Source organism: Haliotis rufescens, unplaced genomic scaffold (assembly GCF_023055435.1).
Source record: "Haliotis rufescens isolate VD_foot unplaced genomic scaffold, xgHalRufe1.0.p SCAF_3, whole genome shotgun sequence".
NCBI lineage: Eukaryota > Metazoa > Mollusca > Gastropoda > Lepetellida > Haliotidae > Haliotis > Haliotis rufescens.
In genome coordinates, this window is record NW_025964001.1 from 33,723,408 (window position 1) to 33,742,201 (window position 18,794).

An 18,794-nucleotide genomic window follows, 5' to 3' on the forward strand; every position below is an offset into this window, starting at 1 on the left:
GGTCTGGATTTCCATTCCGGTCTTCAAAGGTGAAGGTCATTTAAAATATATCGCGGGAACATGTCTGTCTACTTGAACACATCATCCGTTCCAGGGGTTGTGGAACAATCCTGTCATTTGATGCCTTTTGACATTGAACATGATGGAAGTGCAAATGTATCTTCATACTTTAAGACGTCAATTAGGGAAGAACAAGAAGGTGATGTCCCAATTAGTGGTCATAGTCCAGAGAGCTCAGTGTGGCTCATACAATGATTGAACCAGTAATGATTCAGGGACACTCACAGTAGAGCTGGCAAAAAAGATCGATAATCGGAATTATCATCGATGGAAAGAAATATTAACGATTATCGAAATGAAAATTAAATTGTGTCATCGATAATATCTTACATAGATCTATACTATTGTGATCAAATAAAGTTTAGATTTACCAAAACAGATATGTTATTGTCAGTAATGTTAGAACGAAAGTAACTGTTTTTGTAATATCATATAAATGTCCACTAGATCTAAGTAATCCCTGAATAAATGTGTCACCAGTGGAGTGAAATATGTAAATTTCTTTAAGATTTTTTTTTTCGTATTTGCTCAAAGATACAGCTCATTTATTTATCAATAATATTGATTGATATTTAGTTAACGATTATCAATCTCCATGATATGTAGCCAGCCCCAACTCAGACAGTGTGTACATGAGCAACTGATAACCAAATACAGCAATTCGTAGCTAGATCAGTAACCTATACAGAAACATGTTTCATACCTCATGTATACTACATGTGAGCATCTTGTGGGCGTTGTTGAATGAAATCAAATCAAGAATTATGCCTAGTTAGTAATTACACTTTGCAAACATATTTGGTGTCCAGTGACCATGGTGATATTTGGATATCGATATTCTTCTTATCATCATTATCATACTTTAGTGCTGGGAATCGTCCAAATTTACTACCTGGGTACCCGATACCCTTTTACCTGGCCCAACCCCTGCACCCGCTATAGTTGGGTACAAGATGTCCATATGGGAATTGTTTTACCCAAGTCCTGGCAAAAACTATTTACATACACATGAGCTATACTTGTAGTGTAACCATGAAGTTTTATTGTTAATGTCATTAAACACTATCACATGTAAGGATAAGAATTTATGGATGAGCAACTTCTTTATTACAATTAAGAGCGACGTTTCAGTATCACATAACTAACCACTGGTCCGGGTCCTACTCAGGACCCACCTGACCAGAGTTACCCATCCAAGCCTTATCATACTTATACTTATGTTTCCAGCCCTGACAGCATCCTTTCGAGGTAGACTATTAAATGGACAGGAGATCACTTTACCAAGCGGATATACAGGTATTGTTGATAATGGTGATTGCATACATTGATTAGTTACAGTGGGTGAGCTGGTTTAAAGGGACAGTATGTGGCTTCAAGTATGTCAACGGTTTTATGTTTTTTTTAGATCATGCATGAAATAATCTTGTCTGATGTTACATGCACGATTCAATTCTCAAACCAAAAGGATAGAGCTCTGTGCAGATAAAACTGGCTTTAGTCATGTTTTTATTATATTTGCAAATTGAAGAGAAAGTTTGTTTGTGGACGATACACCAACTGTGCAATCCAATACGTATCATAATACCTTGCTCACGATCCAATACGTTACATGATACTTGCATGTGCTCTTATCTGTTGTGCGTGAGCCATCTTTTTCATAGACAGAATACCTGTGAAGATTCGGGGTAGAATAGGTCTTCAGCAACCCATGCTTGCCGTAAAAGACGACTATGCTTGTCGTAAGAGGCAACTAACAGGATCGGGTGGTCAGGCTCACTGACTTTTTTTGATGCATGTCATTATCTCATGATGTCAATCACTGGATTGCCTGGTCCAGACTCGATTATTTACAGACTGCCGTCATATAGCTGGAATATTGCTGAGTGCGGCATTAAACAACAAACAAACAAACTAAAGGGCCAAGCCTCAAGGAATCCAAGACCCCCTTATTTATGAACACTGATTATATGATTATCATACTGAGGTCATCAGTACCAAGTGAAAGTAAATCTGATTGTTGATGGAATACGACTCTTTTAGCATGTTTAGTGTATCATGTGACACATATTCATTTTGTTTGGTCTCAATATTGTATCGCCAAAAAAAGTGGTTGATCATTATACCTCTTTGTTTTGCAGGAGACGTAACTAAATGACTCACACAACATGTAAAGTTGTACATAGAGAAATGGTGGTGTTTCAGGTATTGTGGTGAAGGAGAACAGGAAGCCAGTGACAGAAGATGAGGACCGAGACCTCAACATCACACACCGGTTCCAGAAGATGACATATTGGAACTTAGACAAGCTGCCAAGTGCTGATGACCGCTTTGCTCAAGCAATGCAGTGGGCCGACATAGCGAAAGCAGTAAGCATATAATGTACACAGGGAGAACTGAGGAATCATCAATGCAATCACTCTTAAATGTGTCACAGTAAACATTGTAAGGCTAAAGAAATCTTAAAATACCTTGTTCTTTGGGAACTTGTTTTTAAGATTTTGTGTGAGTAGACTGTTTTATTGTATATCATTTTTTAAAACTGAAATGGTGATTAACTGAGGTATCAGAATCTTTTTCTAATTTTGTCCCTTTTTTTCAGTGTTCATGTGAGGGAGTTAAAATGCCAAATAACAAAGCCCATTTATTGTCAGTGATTGGACCGAAAGATGGTCATGGCTACCAGAGAAATACTATTGCCTTGGAAAATGATTGACTCTTATAGTTGTCACACAGAAACTATCCTAATGAAATATGACTTCCATATCGAGGTCCATGAGAAATGGACATTTGTTAACTGGTTGGAGTCGTCATGGAGTTATCTAGGTGTTCTCAAAGTGGGAAATTTGTGCCCATGTCTGCTGCAAATGGCAGTACAAGTTTCCAGTTTAGAATTAATATTGTCCCAACTCAGTAACTAATCTGTAATTTAATGTAATGTTAACGCCTAGCAAGGTTGACTTGTATGAAACTAATAACAGGACCAAAATTAAAAGGTAGTAGTGTATCATTATGTGGAATGCAAAGTATCTTTGATTTGAAAAAAGTGAGAGAGAAAAAATCTACATTTTCACGATTTTAGACCAAAGCATAGTTAAGAATCCAAGATAGATATCTGTTCATATTCACTGGCTTAACATGAATTTAGCAACTTGTAGGTACCTTAATTTCACATTAGTTCCCTAGAAATAAAGTAAGCTTCTTGCTCCATCATTGTCAATAGGAAAAGATGAAGCTAGGGGACTGTCATGTGTTGTATCATGTTATTTCTGCTGCAGCTTCACCGTCCTGTGGATGAAGAGAGCAGTCAGAAGAGCGTGACTGGGAAATAGTACTGGCAGTCCTGAGTGATACACAGCAACACTGGACATTAAGACTACAAAGTTGCATGGATGGTGTGCTGATTGTAATCATATTTTTCATGAATGTCGAGTGTGTATCAATGATATTATATTTCAAAGGCGAGACATACTATTTGGGTTATGACTGTCGGCATAATCAGATTGGATTGTATGTTTAAAGTACCAGTTCTGAGTTAATTACAACCGGGAGGCATGAGCAAGACTGGAACAAGACTACTTAATCTATTACTCTTTCAACCTTTCACTGGTTGTGGACAGCTGACCACGTTCAACCCTGCAATAGGTTTATATCACTGCAGTGGCTCCAAAGACTTCCCTGGTCAGCTGTATGTCACATGTATCAGGAACATAATGTATATATCAACATGTGGGTGCCTTGTACAGTGTGTTGGTTTAGGTTCGAGCAGTTGAATATGTCATACAAATATGATGGATGCATTCATCTACAGACAATAAAGCCAACAAGGTCAATGCAGTCAATATTCTTTGTTTTTATTGAGCTAAGTATGATTACATTTACTTACAAATTTACACATGAAATATGCATAGTTTATGAAAGTAACAAAAGTTGAGGTTTTCCACAGTTATTCCATTCAAGGGGAAATTCTGAAAATATGACATTGGATGTCACAGGATACACATTTCAAAATCATAAATAATGTAGAAAACATATAGAATCAATGAATATTATTAAATAAATTATATCCCTTTTGTGACAGAATGTTTACCATTGTTGAAATCTACCCATTCCAGCTGACCCATGTCTATTGTCATGTCAGCTCACTAAGTTTTCTCAAATATTGAACCAACTGGAAAGTTCAAGAATATTATTCTTTTCTTCCCATTTTAACAAATTCTAGAAAAAAAAGAACCTCAGTATTGATTTGGAGATAAGAAGACCTCAAAGCAGCACTTTTCTTTATTTAATTTGTTTTTAATTCACTCTACCACTATGCTTTTATCAGTTAGTTCAGAAATAATCTATTAACCAAGTAACTAAAAAGTCTTCATATTTGAAACTCTTGTGGTAAATGCATGAATACAAATAATTCAAGATAAAGGACATATGAAAATGTGTCCCTCCTGAACACAAATTCAAGACCAAACCATTGTCCTAGTCCAGCTATCAGTAGAAATAATCCACTCCATAAGAATAAGACAAATCTAACCTCACAACCAAAAATAGCCCCCAGTTTTGAAATGAAACTTCTCATATGACATAATCTGAAAACATAGTACAGACAACTGAATGCTCCAAAAAGTTCCTTGCTGTTGAAGGAAAAAGAATAATAAAGGTTTGTATAAAGTGGGTCTAACCTTCAGGAACACTATAATGAAAACACCAAAGGCAGTTTAGGACCAAAGTCATCTCTGAAACTGAATGATAAATCACAGAGTTGACATACTGAACACATGACTACTACATGTAATTTGGAGTGTTCAAAATTAAGCATGCAAAGCAAGGGTCCTTGTCATAACCCTTACATTAAACTTTAGGGGACCCTAGAATTAAATATAGGAATACCTCAAGGACCCAGGACTCCCCTTTATTTTGAACACGGCACACCTATTCTAATAATCACACAATATAAACTGCTTGGTGGAAAATATCTGGTGAACGCATATAAAATTATTCTAAAATAGATTTCTGTTGTTGAAAAACATTACTATGTACAATTGAAACACTAGTCCAATTACACTTTTCATACATCAACAAAACAAATTTTTTATGAATACAAACAGGGCTCTCTTTACCTTGCAGCAAAAAGATTACACTCTAAATATGACAGTGAAATGCCAACATTAGTGAAATAATTGCAAATAACACTTGTTAAAACATTAAGTCAAGTTGATCAACAACATCACCATTACGTCAATGGGATGATAGGACCCACGGTCACATGGCTGCGAGTTGGGGATAATTTACTTAGGAATATTAATGTTTTCTGGTGATGTAAGATATTTAACAGAATATTTGGTTAATCTTGTGAAATAACTTGTTTTGCTGACCACTCAATGAGATTAAGATCATGTGAATATTAGTCAAATAGCCTCTATATCCCTTTCACGACCAATCTGGGATTGTACTCTTTGTTTTTGCAGAGCTTGAAATGCTGGCTGTTTCGTTTACAATTTATAGTCGAGGACTAAACAACCGCGTACCGTCTTTTGCCCTAGACTCGCTGCACATATTTAGTTAAATATGAGGAATTAGTAACAATATTGTGCAATACCAGGGACTTTATATACAGAATGCCCTGATTTTACTCACTGAATACTGCTGACTTTATATTTCCGTGTACTGAACCTGCAATCTTTGTATCTGTAGCTGTGAGTGAACCACAAGGCGACAGAGACACTTATAAATCTCAATGCTTTTAAGAATCTCTTTTTCAAGTACATGTAGGCCAGCAAGCTATATTTTATGCACGTTTCCTAAGGTTCATTCATCAAAAGTATGTTTAAAACATCAAATTGTTGATAAATGTTGTCTCAGATTTTTCTTTCGGTTTATAAGTAAGACAAAACACTTGCCCTCAGGATGTTTTAAATGTCACAATTTTATCCTACACATAAAAAGAACTATTGACCTACTTAATAAGAGTCTCCGTGTGATAGCAGGGTTTTACCTTGACTTACAAAAGTAAGTACTTATTACTCCCCATTAAGTAATTTAAAGGGTCCTTGCAGGATTTTGTAAAGTTATGAATGGTGTAGTGTATTGTACGTTTTGATAATACCCTCAAAAGCCAAACTTGTAAATACAAACTGGTATCTGTTGCTCCAAGGATATATATATATGGATTTGCTGTAGTTCATATGACCTCTGGAAAATGTCAGTCTCAGACTTGGGTGCTGGTTATAATTTGACCAGGGCTCATACATTTGTTACACATTCAACACTTTCTGTTATTACCTAATCTTGTTTATCAATGCCGCACATTACCATGTAATTTGCAACTGAAACATGTTACACAATTCCATTTTGGATTTTGATTATCAGTGACCTCATATTAAGGTGTTGCATATCACTTACAAGTTTCTAGCACAGCAGTTTACAATAGTAACTCGGTTTAGCTTGAGAACTATCAAGCAATTCATCCCTGAAGTGTTGAGTTGCATTATGTGGTCAGTAGAGACGGTCACCATCGTCAGTGTCTGTCTATAGATGCCATGTCAGTCTACAAACAGCTGATGGCACCAATGCTGGTATGCCATCTATCACAGATGCATTCTACTTAAGAAACACAGTTGACACTATAAACAGCCGTCATCATGCCTGCTCCCCCTGCTGCATCGACATCTCCATCGCTCTCTTCAACATGGCTTCTTCACTCAGATCATCTGAAACACAGAGTGGATTTGGAAATGGTAATCTCATCCTACTGGGTACCCACCCACAAAGTCACGTGCCGAAGAACACCGCATGTCCTACATGTGTTTCAGTGTTGAGTAGGACCGATACCCTAGAACCTCTCAGGCAGCCCAACTGTTTAATGTGGTCTTGCATGCAACTACTCCCTGCGACCAATGTTGCTTAACTTCACCTAATTTGTGACCTGTGTGCTATGCACAGGACCATGTGCAACCAGATATACCATTATCTTCATTAACTCCAAGTCATTGGGAACATGGGCATATATAGAGTTACACATGTCAGTAGTTTGAGTGTGGAAGCCATTGTCATGAATATTCCAGCAATGTCACAGCGGTGTGTAAATGAAGTTTAGGCAAGGAAAAGCAGTGGTTGATAGACAGAGCAACAATCCATGCCACACAGCCAGGTCACAGTCTGACCATCAACTCAAAAGACATGTTAAACATATCCCTTAGACAGGGCTAGAAATTAATTTCATGTTCACAAGTCTGCACAAATAATCTGCTATAGAATTGCCATTTTGTTTACCAGACGGGTAAAAGTGATTGCCACAAGTCCTTCCAGAATTTTAGTCTGGGACTAGCATACTTCATTTTTCAAACCCTCTTTGGTGTGTGAAAAATTCTAAATAATTTGTTTCCACATTAGCATTATACTGCCAGGACACACTAGGTGTATTCCCTTGATGGATAGATGACTCACCCTCGCTAGCTGGTGTAGTTTCTGTTTGGTTCGGTGTGGACGGAGTATTATCAACCTTGCTGAGAAATGCCAACCTCTTCTGCCTCAACTCTTCCTGAGTGGGAGTGGGGGCACCTGCTGTACTTGTGCCAGGCTGTTCACTCAACAGTCTCGGGCCCACACTCACCTCATCATCCACTATATAACCTGATGAAACAATTAATGTCTTATTACACAATTTGCCATGAGAAATAAATCTTGCAGGAAATCGAACTATTGGCTTCCCCTGCTTCCTACTCACAAAGACATGTCTACAAGAGACTGGGGGGTCAGTGGTTGATAGAGTGGGGGATGCTTTGTGCCACAGTTTACTATTTTCCAGCTAATGCATGACAGCGTCAAAAGAATAAAACTTGTGCCAGGCTATTTTTAATCCACAGGGTTCAAATAAATGAGTGAGTGGGCATGATTTTACATGATTTTAGCATTAGTCCAGCAAATATTAGTATCTCTGCAGGGGAATTATCACAAACCTAATGCCTCATTTACCTATAGTATAGTAGGTATCTTGCTATCTCATCACCTCATGAGGTACTTCTTTCAAGTGAGACCTGCTTTGAGATTTTACATTTGAATTGTACAAACAGCCTTTTAATATACATCTAATGTTGATTTTTGACAGGTTAAAAGTCGCAATGTTTTTCACCTGAAACCTTTTCGAACCTGCAACCTCGCATATCATGTTTTGCATTGTAACCGACTGTTTTCCCACTGAGCCACCTTGGCAGGTGTGAAAGCGTGTTCAAGCTTACATGTCATGACTTCAGTTGTCTACATGCTGCACACAATCTTTCTCTTGCCTGCTGTCATCAAATTCATTTAACACCTTGTGTACAGTATTATATCACTATAAGGTATCCCAATGTTTTCTTATTCTTTCTGGTATTTCTTTTGTTATGACGGTTTATAAGTACAAGGATTTTCACAAGCTCAAGGTTTTACATTTTCAACCAAAACTAAGGAATGTTTTAACTATAACATAAAGGGATTTAAACCTGAGTCATAACCATGATAAGTCTACTTCGTACTTTGCCCCTCATTAAATAATGATGGAGGACAGCATTTTAAAAATATATTCAGAACTATTCCAATACCCTGCATGCTCATCTTTAAAGCCTGTTGTAACATCGTGTCATCATTCTCGACTAGTCTGCGACTCTCCTCAATGGCACGCTGCAGTTCCATGTCCCCATCCCCTGATTGGTCAGAGGTTTCAGCTGCCTCGTTTATAAGGGTAGGTTTGATTGGCTGAACTGCAGGGATCATTTTTAAGAGCTGATCTGCCTCGCTGTTTGGTAGTTTGCCTACTATGATGTATATAGCATAGCCTGAAGAAAAAAGCAAATAAAACCACTGACATAATTATAAATCATGTTATTATAAGAGTGAGTGAGTTCTGTAAACAATGCTTTGAACAATATTCCAGTTATATCAGAGCATGTCAGCCAAAATTTGCTAGGAAAGCCCAAAGTGATTCAGGTCTTCAAAGTTTACCACTTTGGTGAAACCCATGAGAATAGGTATGGTGCTGACAAACCTAGAAACATAATCTGGATGAACCAGGATTTGAACCCACGAGGGAGAGGTTTCTGGTTTGCGCAAGGGATGCAACTCTGTACAGCAAATTGTGGTGCCTTAGACAAATGGACAACCATTGGTTAATAAAGGAAAATAATGGAGCACCAATTGTTGGTGAATTATATTTAATAGGTGATAGTACATAAATTCAATTTGGATCAATAATAAAAGTGTTCAAACAAATAAAACCTTCTTATGCAATGTTACATTTAATAAGTTCAACTTTTCAGTTTTTCATTCTCTTAAATTATTTTTCCTATATGTCATGTTTAACATTTCAAAACATATAGTATTAGGTCAAATGGAATTAGAAACCGTACTTAACATGCTTAAATGTCAGTTCGTCTTTTGCAAATTCCTCATCCGTATATATTGTATGTACAGGACATGTGATCAACCAGCTGTTATAATGTTTAAGAAAGCCCAAACTGATGCAGGTTTTAGACATTAATCACTTTGGTGAAACCCATGAACACTTGTATGGTCCTGGAAAACCTAGAAACATAATCAGGGTGAACCTGGGATTCGAAACCCATCAGAGCTTTGTTTTTTGCACACATGAAGAACAGCGAATCATGGCGCCTCCGACGACTGGGCCACATGTGCAACCCGAGTATCAAGGATGTTTTACTGAAGGTGAGACGAGATGAAATGGGGTTTAACGTCGCGTTCAAGAATACATCAACTTATATAGTGATGTGCATGTGGATTCTTGTACCAGTCCTGACTTATGCCGGTTTTTCAGTGCTAACCCACTGAGATACCATGCCACATTTGTTTTTAACTTGAACACCCTAATCACACAGTCTACTAACACCAAGCCAACCAGTCTTTGTTTTATCCCCTTAATGCCCAGCACCAGGCAGGGAGACAACAAGTACCATCTTTTTTATGTCTTTTGGTATGATGCAGCCGGGTATTGAACCTACGACATTCCGCTCTCCGATCAGACGCTCTATCCACTAGATTTGCTTTAAGGCTCAGATTAACACATTTTAACTAAATAAAAAGCTACCCACCCTCCTGCTGCAGCTGTGTAAGAAAGAGTGAGAGGTATGTGTCTGAAATGAGCTCTGGCCCTGTGAGGAGGGAGTTGAGATTGAACCACTGGTGACCCAGTTTCCGGACACTGAACCAGTGTTGCTTGAAGTTACATATGTAGGCTTCTTCATGGCTGAAAATAATACAACAGTACATTGGATAAAAAATACCACATTACAGTAAAACCTACTGACACACACTTCAGTGAGAACAAATTGTAGTTTGACTGTTATTCTATGAAAAGGTTTTTGGTCCCAATTGCAGGGATCGATGCTCATGATGTCAATCAATGGATTGTCTGGTCCAGACTCGATTATTAACAGATCACCATCCTATAGCTGGAATATTGCTGAGTGCGGCATTGAACAACAAACAAACAAATTATTGAGCAAACATTAGTCATGGAAACTCTTATCATCTGCACATTCTACATCACATATTCAGTTTATCATCCCAGTGAATCCATTAATCTGAACAGTTTTCAGTGAAGAAACCATCATTAACATAGGTCCAGATTAATGAAATGGTATTTTTTAGTAACATGAGAGAAGTACCTTAAATTCAATTGATGGATTTCTTTGTTATTCACATTTTACTTCATCTGACTGTTAGGCGGAGTCAACTGTATGCATATTGCTTAACCAGCGTTAGAAATTGGCACTAGTACTGTAGTCCTTGCCAAACTGCCCAATAGTTAAGGTATCATAAGGACTAGTAGAAATTTGAAACTTTTAAGGGTTTTGCTATATGTTATCATTATAAGGACTAGTGGACTAAAAATGTTAGTTTCTACATCTGGCTTTAACACTTCTTAACATTACACAGGATATCTTGCTGAAACCAATACTTTGGAATCTAAGCAACTATACATTTAGTTTATACATACTGTTTGAAACAAAGGAACAGTTTTTTCAGCTGTTGTATTAAGCTATGTATGTTTGTATGTTTCCTGTTCATGCTCACATTGGCTCTCTGCGAGCTTGTATTGCGATGCCATCTTGGCTGTTATAGGGCACCAAGTCAAGTCCCCATACACGTAAGGCCTCTTGGATTACTTGGATAGAGAAGAAACCACTGTCATCAAAATTGGTTGATGGTTGCTGGAATTGTCAAAAATATTTCACTGAACAGGTTGAAGACGGAATCAGTTTTGTATATCCATCATAATTATTCAATGTACAAAATGCATAATAATGAATGAAAAGAACATTCAAACATTGATGGAAATAAAACATTTGCAATTTGAAATCATGTATATGAGCATTGAGAAACTTAATGTATTTTTATTAGGATGAAAAATGGACAAAGAACATCAGATTCTGTTTGACATCGTTTAACAAGGATCTAAGTTAAACGATGCAGACTCACTGTGAGGTTAGGTGAACTAGTAAGTTCCTAGATATATTTTTTACATTTGTTTACTTATCCTGCATTACTCATAATTGCATTACTACTTGTTCTTGACAGAGAAAAGAGCTGTGTGAAGATCTTTGCTGTTCCAACTAGCTGAGAGGCCAACCCTCTCACACAGCTCCCATGTGACCAGGGGAAGTGACGTCACGGATCCTCACATTACTCTGGAGTCCGGAACATCAGAAGGAATCGTGGGGAGTCAGCTCTGCGACTGGTGGGTCTCTTTGGACGCAGTAATGCAGTATAAGTATACAAATATAAAAAATGTCTAGGGTTTTAATTTATTTTTTACTTTTCCTGCATTACTCCTTAATGCATCTTTATCCGACGGAATGGGTGGAAGGCATACCTTCAGATGTGGACTTTCATTTCAGCTGTGTCGTCAGCAGCAAATGACCAATCTGTAGATGGGTACCAAGAGTCAGGTAAGCGGGATGCCCAGGTACAACCCAGCCATAGACAATAACCTTACTCAAGTTAAAGTTGTAGACTGACTTAACGAGCCGCATGCAAGGGGCATGAACCTTCTACTCAAGGGCACTTAAGCCAGCGGAGGTCGAGAGGCCGGCTCTGGATATGGTGGCGAGGTCAATGGCATCGAGTAGTGATAACCTGTAGGGGCACTACTAACAGACAAAAATTGTGCATGCCTTGCACATCCTCCAAAGCGACATCTACCAGGTAGTTACTGGTGAAGACTGTGTTCGATTGCCAGAAACACCCCATTATGGCACATAGGGAGCAGTTACTGTGTAGCGCCATGATGGAGGCAACTGCATGGATCTCATGCGGGTTGTTAGAGCTTGGGGGATCCAATCCCGCGGCTTCAGTGGCCTAGAGAATGATGGCTCGCAGCCAGGCGATCGTGTTGCAGCTCACTTCCGCTGGTGAGGTCGCAGATACCAGTACGAAGAGGCGGTGTCGTTGTTTGCGACTGGGCACAGGAGGAGCTCTTGTTCGTCTTCTGCACCATCAATTGATGATAGGGGAGGGATGACGAACGATTTATTTGGCTGTCCTAGGAGCTGGTTCTTGGCAATGAAGTCCCAGCACAGTCTGAGATGAACGGCTCCGTGCGATCCATGCTCAAAGCAGTCATGCGCCATGTCCAGGGCGTGTAGCTCACTTTTTCATCAGATGGTAGAACACCTTCGTGTCAAGGGGCTCGAAGAGCACGTCTCTCAGCAGGATGAGAATGACGTTCAGATCCCAAGCTAGTGAACAGAATTTCGCCTTCTGGTCTAATAGCCTGAATGAGCCGAGCAGAGCCTGTAGTTCCAAGATTTTCGTCATGCGCCGATCTTCCGGAACTCCCAGGATGGAGTTGAGTGCCACAAGGTAGTCGTTATGGTACTACCTTTGAGTCTACGCTTGTGGCGAAATTAGGGCAGGAACTCAGCCAGGAATTGAGGCGATGCAGTAGTGGGGTCTTGTTGTTTTTCCCTGCAAAAGCTCTCAAAGGGTAGCCACTTGTCGTCATATAGACTTCCGGTGGTTGGGTGATGAGCCATTGTGATGGCCTTCGCTGCTCTGGCCAAGTAACCTTTAGCGTTCAGTGCTCTTTGTAGATGGACCAGACATGAAGACATAACCTGTCTGGTCCTGTCTGGTTCCAAATGGGAGGACCGCCCATTGGTAATGGACTCCGATGAAGATAAAGCGGGGGAATTTCCAGTCATCGGGATGGATTGGGACATGGAAATATGGTCATCGAGGTCCCGGCTCATAAGCACATTGTGTGCCTGGATCGGTGATCGCAGCAGCCTGATTGTGGTCATCATGAATTAACGTGGGAACGCCAGGTTGAAAGCGGGGAGGTTTTGTATCATCCTGTGTCTGTCCGAGTCGTTCTACGGGACAAGGAAGATGGTTGAGTAGAAGCCTGGTGCTAAGACTGGGGTGGAGGTCCCAGTCGTGTGTGTCTGGTGATTCACTTAGAGTCATTGCGGTCACCACCACCGCCCTTGGAGTGGCCGTGGCAGGATAAGTACGAGCCCGAGGACTTTCCTTTGCCTCTGCCTCTACCCCCAAAAATTAAGGCGGAGCTCTGCCCCGGGGCTGGAGAGTGTTGCGTCATGGCTGGTAGGAGGCTGGCTGTGATACCATAGCCAGGGCCTTGAGGGCAGTGTCGTCCTGGGTGAAGGCTGAAACTCAGGGGGGAGACCTGTCCATTAAAAAGGTCAGAAGTAGACCAGGGTTGACGAAGCAGGTCCCTCTTGAATTCTGGGTCCCAGTCAGGCAGAGCAAGGTTGCCTTGGCGCCGCGTGGTAGTGAGTTCTATCAGAGGGGCTCGCATATGGGAACGCATATGCTCGACCTGCCGTTGAAGGTAGGATAAGATGGTGGTAAGGTGGTGGTAAGGTGGTGGTAAGGTGGTCTATCCGGTGTGGATAATCCTCCGACAGTTCCTGGAGAACGGCTGTGGAGGTCGACGAAGTGAGAGTGTCTTGAGAGAGCAAGGAATCTCTGTCTCCACATAAGCTAGTTTGTTGTCGGAAACTTGTACTGAGTTGGGACGGATGGAACTGGTCATACAATGGAGAGCCTCAGACAATTGAGACACTCATGAGCGCGGTCCGCAACCTGGAGAGAGAGCGGATCGGAAAATCGCTCCGTCTGTTGCCCAGAGCTCTATAGGATGGAGTCAAGGATGGAGTCAAGGGCCGAGATCATATCCTTGATCAAAGGATCCGGTGGGAGTGATGTAGGGTCTGATCTTAAATTGATCTCTATTCCAGGGGACGGAGCGACTGCCTCATGTCTGTCTGCCAACCAGGCTGCTACCTGGTCTAGCCCAAGATGGGACTTGCCGTCAGTGGGAGTGTCATCATAGCATGGGACAAAGTCACCCTCCGAAGAGTCCGAGGTGTATCTGCTGGAGCGTCTAAGGAGGAGAGCGGCTCCTAGATTGGTGAGTCCGGCGAGACGAGCGACTGTCACTCCAACAAGAGGATGTACTGGGCAAAGCAGAGTCCAAGGAGTAACAGGAGGTAGACGATAGATCGACGACCAGTAGCAGAGAGGGTGTCTGTATAGGTGTCCGACAAGGCTTGCCTCAGAGAGGCGCTACAGTCAGAGGCGCTGGAGGTGGTACGGGCATCTGTATAGGCACTGCCGCACTAACTAATGGTTAGGCACCATCTGCATGCGCTTTGAGAGATGCATGTATAGGTGCTTGGGCCGAGGCTGAGGCAGAAGGTGTTGGCGTCTGTTGCATGGCCCGCAAGTACTGGAGGAGAGAGGTGTCCATCATAGGCGACTGGGATGTAGGTGGGGGCCACTGTTGGAAGCCATAGACCAAGGGCGTCTGTCCGGTGGACTGAAAAGGCACCATCAGGAAGGAGAGTTCCACGCGGAGCATCATGGTGGTGGTCACCGCCGTGAAGATAGATGTTGTGGTCATCAGGGTCCTCTGGGAAGAGACTGAGACCGAGGGGTCCGACATCATGGCAACAGTGGAGGCTGGCGAGTTTTTCCGAGGTAGCCGACGAAGCAGCCCTCTTAGTAGGCAAAGTCTTGGAAGTGACGGACATCTTATGCCGGAATTTCCTTGCCTGCTGCGATCTCCGCTTTTAGGACACACTGATGTATTGCCGGAAAGCTGTGGGGGAAAGCGAGAGACTTTCTTTTCATGGAGAAGCCTGGAGGCATGGAGATATACAATTAAGGAACAAAGGGTGGGGATCCCATGCTGACTTATTACGCCGGCTCTTGGAACAGGATGGCATGTTATCTGCAATGAAGCAGTGAAAAATCACAATGCATCCCCGCCCGATTATGTATGCTGTTATTTGTTTTCACACTATGTGGGTTTATGAAACAAATATTACAAAAAACGTAAGACAACATACAATGACAAAACAGTATATTTGCAAAGGTACGGCAATTATGTGGTACCAGACAAGAAGAATATAGCACGTAAGCCAGTTTATAACCACGTGTCCATGTAAAATATCCAAGATGGCTACTTGAAACAACAGGACAACTTGGATTACCGTTGTTTTCTTTTTTTAGAAAACGCCAGCAGGTGTCAAACACATGCACATGTTAATAACATAGAATGTACAAAGATACAAACCATATGCACAACACAGGCACAAAGAACATTAACTCATGAAGCAAAAACGTGAGGGTTTGAACAAGTTTATGCTACAGATCAAAAACAGGTCTTCACTCAGCAAGTGACAAGAGTAACGTGCTGATCTGTGACATCACTTCCCCTGGTCACGTGGGAGCTGTGTGATAGGGTTGGCCTCTCAGCTAGTTGGAACAACTTCTTCAAGCAAATATCTTCACATAGCTCTTTTCTATGAGAGCAGTAATAAGCATTAAGGAGCAAAGCAGGATAAGTAAAAAATACAGGGTTTAACATCCCATTCATGATTATTGCACTTGTATAATGTGCATGCATATGTGTGTGTTTGCGTTCATCCGCTTGTACTAGTCTAGAGCATTGCCTGTTTTATCGTGCTAGCCCACTGAGACGCCACACCACAAACATGAAGACTTGGTGTTTTGGTCAGCACCACAGGTTTGATCAGCCTTGGACACTGTTGTCCATTCACAGTGTTGTAGGCAGAGTGTATAATGTGAACATGATGAAAGGTGTCATGCTGGTTATCGTGATGCACAAGTGCACTTCCAGTTCACACAAACAATAGTTAGGATGCAGAAAATAAGTAAACTGCCCCAACATGGCCAAGGGTATCACAAAACTTAAGAGTAAGATGTGTCTACCTCGAGGAACTGCTGGTACTCCACTGAGTGCAGTCCTCCCTCCGCCATGAAGCTCCTCTCCTTCTCATCAAGGCTCTGAGCTATCTGGGCCAGATCGACAGGGGAAAAGTATTGGCCCTGTAGCAGGCCATTGAGACAATGCTGTGCACATAGTGATCCCTCTTGCTGGAAGGTAAAAGAAAACAAATTTCATTCTCAAACAGCGTTTTCTATTATAGAATTATCATGTTAATGATATCATACAATGACACACCAGATACATGTTATAAGTAAACATGAGACTGCTATCAGTATTTTTACATCCATATAATCATAATCACTGTGGCATGGAAACTATGGAGTCTTGATCTGACAAACCAATGACTGAAAACATAAATTATGCAGTCAGGTTGTATCTCACAATGTGGTGATGGAAATTAACTCTAAAAACAAACAAGCTCACCTGGCTAGTGGGACTTTTTATCTGCTAGCCTTGCAAATAAGAAGACTTTCAATCTTAAAGATTTGAAAAGTTGTGCCAAATGTCAAGTGCTGCAATTTGACAGGGGGAATCGAGAAGACGATATATAACTTACAGCATATGTCAAAGAACTTACAGGCCCTAAGGGCTAGTACAATTCTAATTTTATTAGCCCAAAGTACTTTTTGCTAGCCTTGGGCCTACAGGTGAGCATAAATTTCCATCCCTGCAATAAGTAATCAGGGTACTGGGGTCCTTTTCTGTTATCATAATGGTTTCTAACCTGTGTCTCCACTGGGAACAAATGATGGTGAACATATGTCATGAAAACAGCACCTGTACCCAAAATCAACCCCTGGCAAACATCCACTAACTTTTTAATGGAATACGAACTTACGAACTTACAAACTTATTACGATCTCACATACCATGTATGCATTGTTTCAGTGCAGATGCTAGTTCCCTATTCAAGTAAGTGATTAGCTTAATAAATATATTATCAATACTGGGGGTACACTGCCCCTATAGTTCCAGTGAAACATGAATTAATGCATATTATCTGAGTATCACAGTCATAGTATCACTGCCAGTTACACAGTTAATTAGAAGTTTTAAATAAGATAAAAAAATATGAGGAACTAGGCTTGAGTAAATTGGAAGTCATAGCAAATTTGAGTGAGTCAACTTTACTTGTGTGCTGAAACCCCTGAAGACATTTTTCATGCAGATCAATCTAGCTACATGATGACCCAAACTACAAAGAGACAATGTCTTGTTTCACACGTGGCGTTAACTGCAACATCTAGAACTAGCCTCGGGAAGAATTGCACTTTATTGGGCACACTCTTTTGGATTTCGATTTTTGACACGTAGAGGATCCAACTCGCTTTGCAAGCTTGAAGCTAAGCTAATGAGTTATTCTAATTAGCCAAGACTTTATTGAGGGAACATGGGTGCTATAAAAAAATATAATTGCACATTTACCAAGTGAACTGCATTCGAGTGTTTACCTCTAAGCACAGTAGCCATTTTCCTCAAATTACATTGGATTAATTCGTTCAAAGAGATAGCAAACCCATACCCAAATTCAGAACTAACCCTAGGGATTGTAAAGGAGTGCCCTCCGCTAAGAATAGTAACGTAATGTTAGATTGGTGAAGGGATGTTTTGAATGGAAAGATGTACCTAAGATTGAAACGATCCTTGATCGGAAAGTGGATGTGGGTAAGGGATAGACATGGGGGTAACTGACCTAAACCTGCAGGAATCGAAAAGGCATGAGACATCTTTGAGCATAGTGAAGCAATAGCGGCAGCCTGAGGCAATTGGCACTTCCACATATGCTGCAACTGTTGCCCAGACACGAAATTGGTTGCAAATCTACTCTTATAATTGCTTGGCTTCAACACAACTACCTTACATTCAATGAACACGATATTTGACAAAAAGAAAGATATTTCCTTTGTCATGTTCAAAGTATTCAGTGCCATCGTGATTCATTATTTTCATGCTTTTTGGACATTAGCGTTTTAGTTTCGTACATTCAGTCCCAGTTTACTGGACCGGAAGCTCAAATGTCGTTAGGCAGGCTTTTAGTACTTTATAATGTTCAATCAATTTAGGCTTACCTTGCTTAAAAGTAAACACAAACTATTAAAAATAAAATATCATGACACATGCCAGTTCCGGATGTCATTTAAACTGTGTTTGAAAACATCCAGTAAACATTCAATGGACTTCCAACAACTAGAATATACCAAGCCATGAAAAATAGAATTATAACTTCACACAAAATTACACTCGACAATACACACCTTCTCGTGAAAAATAGCATCCATGACTGTCAACAAAAAATACCGGAAGCGGAAAAACTATAATAATCTGGGACAGTCTATTTGTTTGTCCTCCTTAACCAGGATATTCCAAACTAATCTTTAGCCAGTTTAGGTCTACTCTTTCAGTATAGACGATACTTTAACAAAACGTTATGCTTATTTATACGCAATAGTGGACCATCATAGTATAG

At 40.5% G+C, this 18,794-nt stretch overlaps 2 protein-coding genes across 3 annotated transcripts; one reads left to right on the top strand and one right to left on the bottom strand.

Annotated features, from left to right (window-relative positions):
• Window positions 1-8: 8 nt before the first annotated feature.
• Window positions 9-3,894, top strand: LOC124119809 (ribonuclease H2 subunit C-like). Of its 2 annotated transcripts, none has more exons than XM_046482458.2 (4): window positions 9-217; window positions 1,288-1,356; window positions 2,263-2,426; window positions 3,336-3,894. In XM_046482458.2, the coding sequence occupies exons 1-4, from the start codon at window positions 61-63 to the stop codon at window positions 3,387-3,389; spliced, it is 444 nt and encodes a 147-aa protein (XP_046338414.2). In that variant the 5' UTR covers window positions 9-60; the 3' UTR covers window positions 3,390-3,894. The 2 variants fall into 2 exon arrangements, with proteins under 2 accessions (XP_046338414.2, XP_046338424.2); XM_046482468.2 differs by having other exon boundaries at window positions 11-199.
• Window positions 3,891-18,771, bottom strand: LOC124119791 (ataxin-3-like). The gene is made up of 7 exons (XM_046482436.2): window positions 18,583-18,771; window positions 16,309-16,473; window positions 11,122-11,258; window positions 10,137-10,291; window positions 8,634-8,867; window positions 7,501-7,686; window positions 3,891-6,764 (listed from the first exon to the last, which is right to left on the bottom strand). Exons 1-7 carry the CDS (start codon window positions 18,604-18,606, stop codon window positions 6,694-6,696), a joined length of 972 nt encoding a protein of 323 aa, XP_046338392.1. The 5' UTR covers window positions 18,607-18,771; the 3' UTR covers window positions 3,891-6,693.
• Window positions 18,772-18,794: the final 23 nt, after the last annotated feature.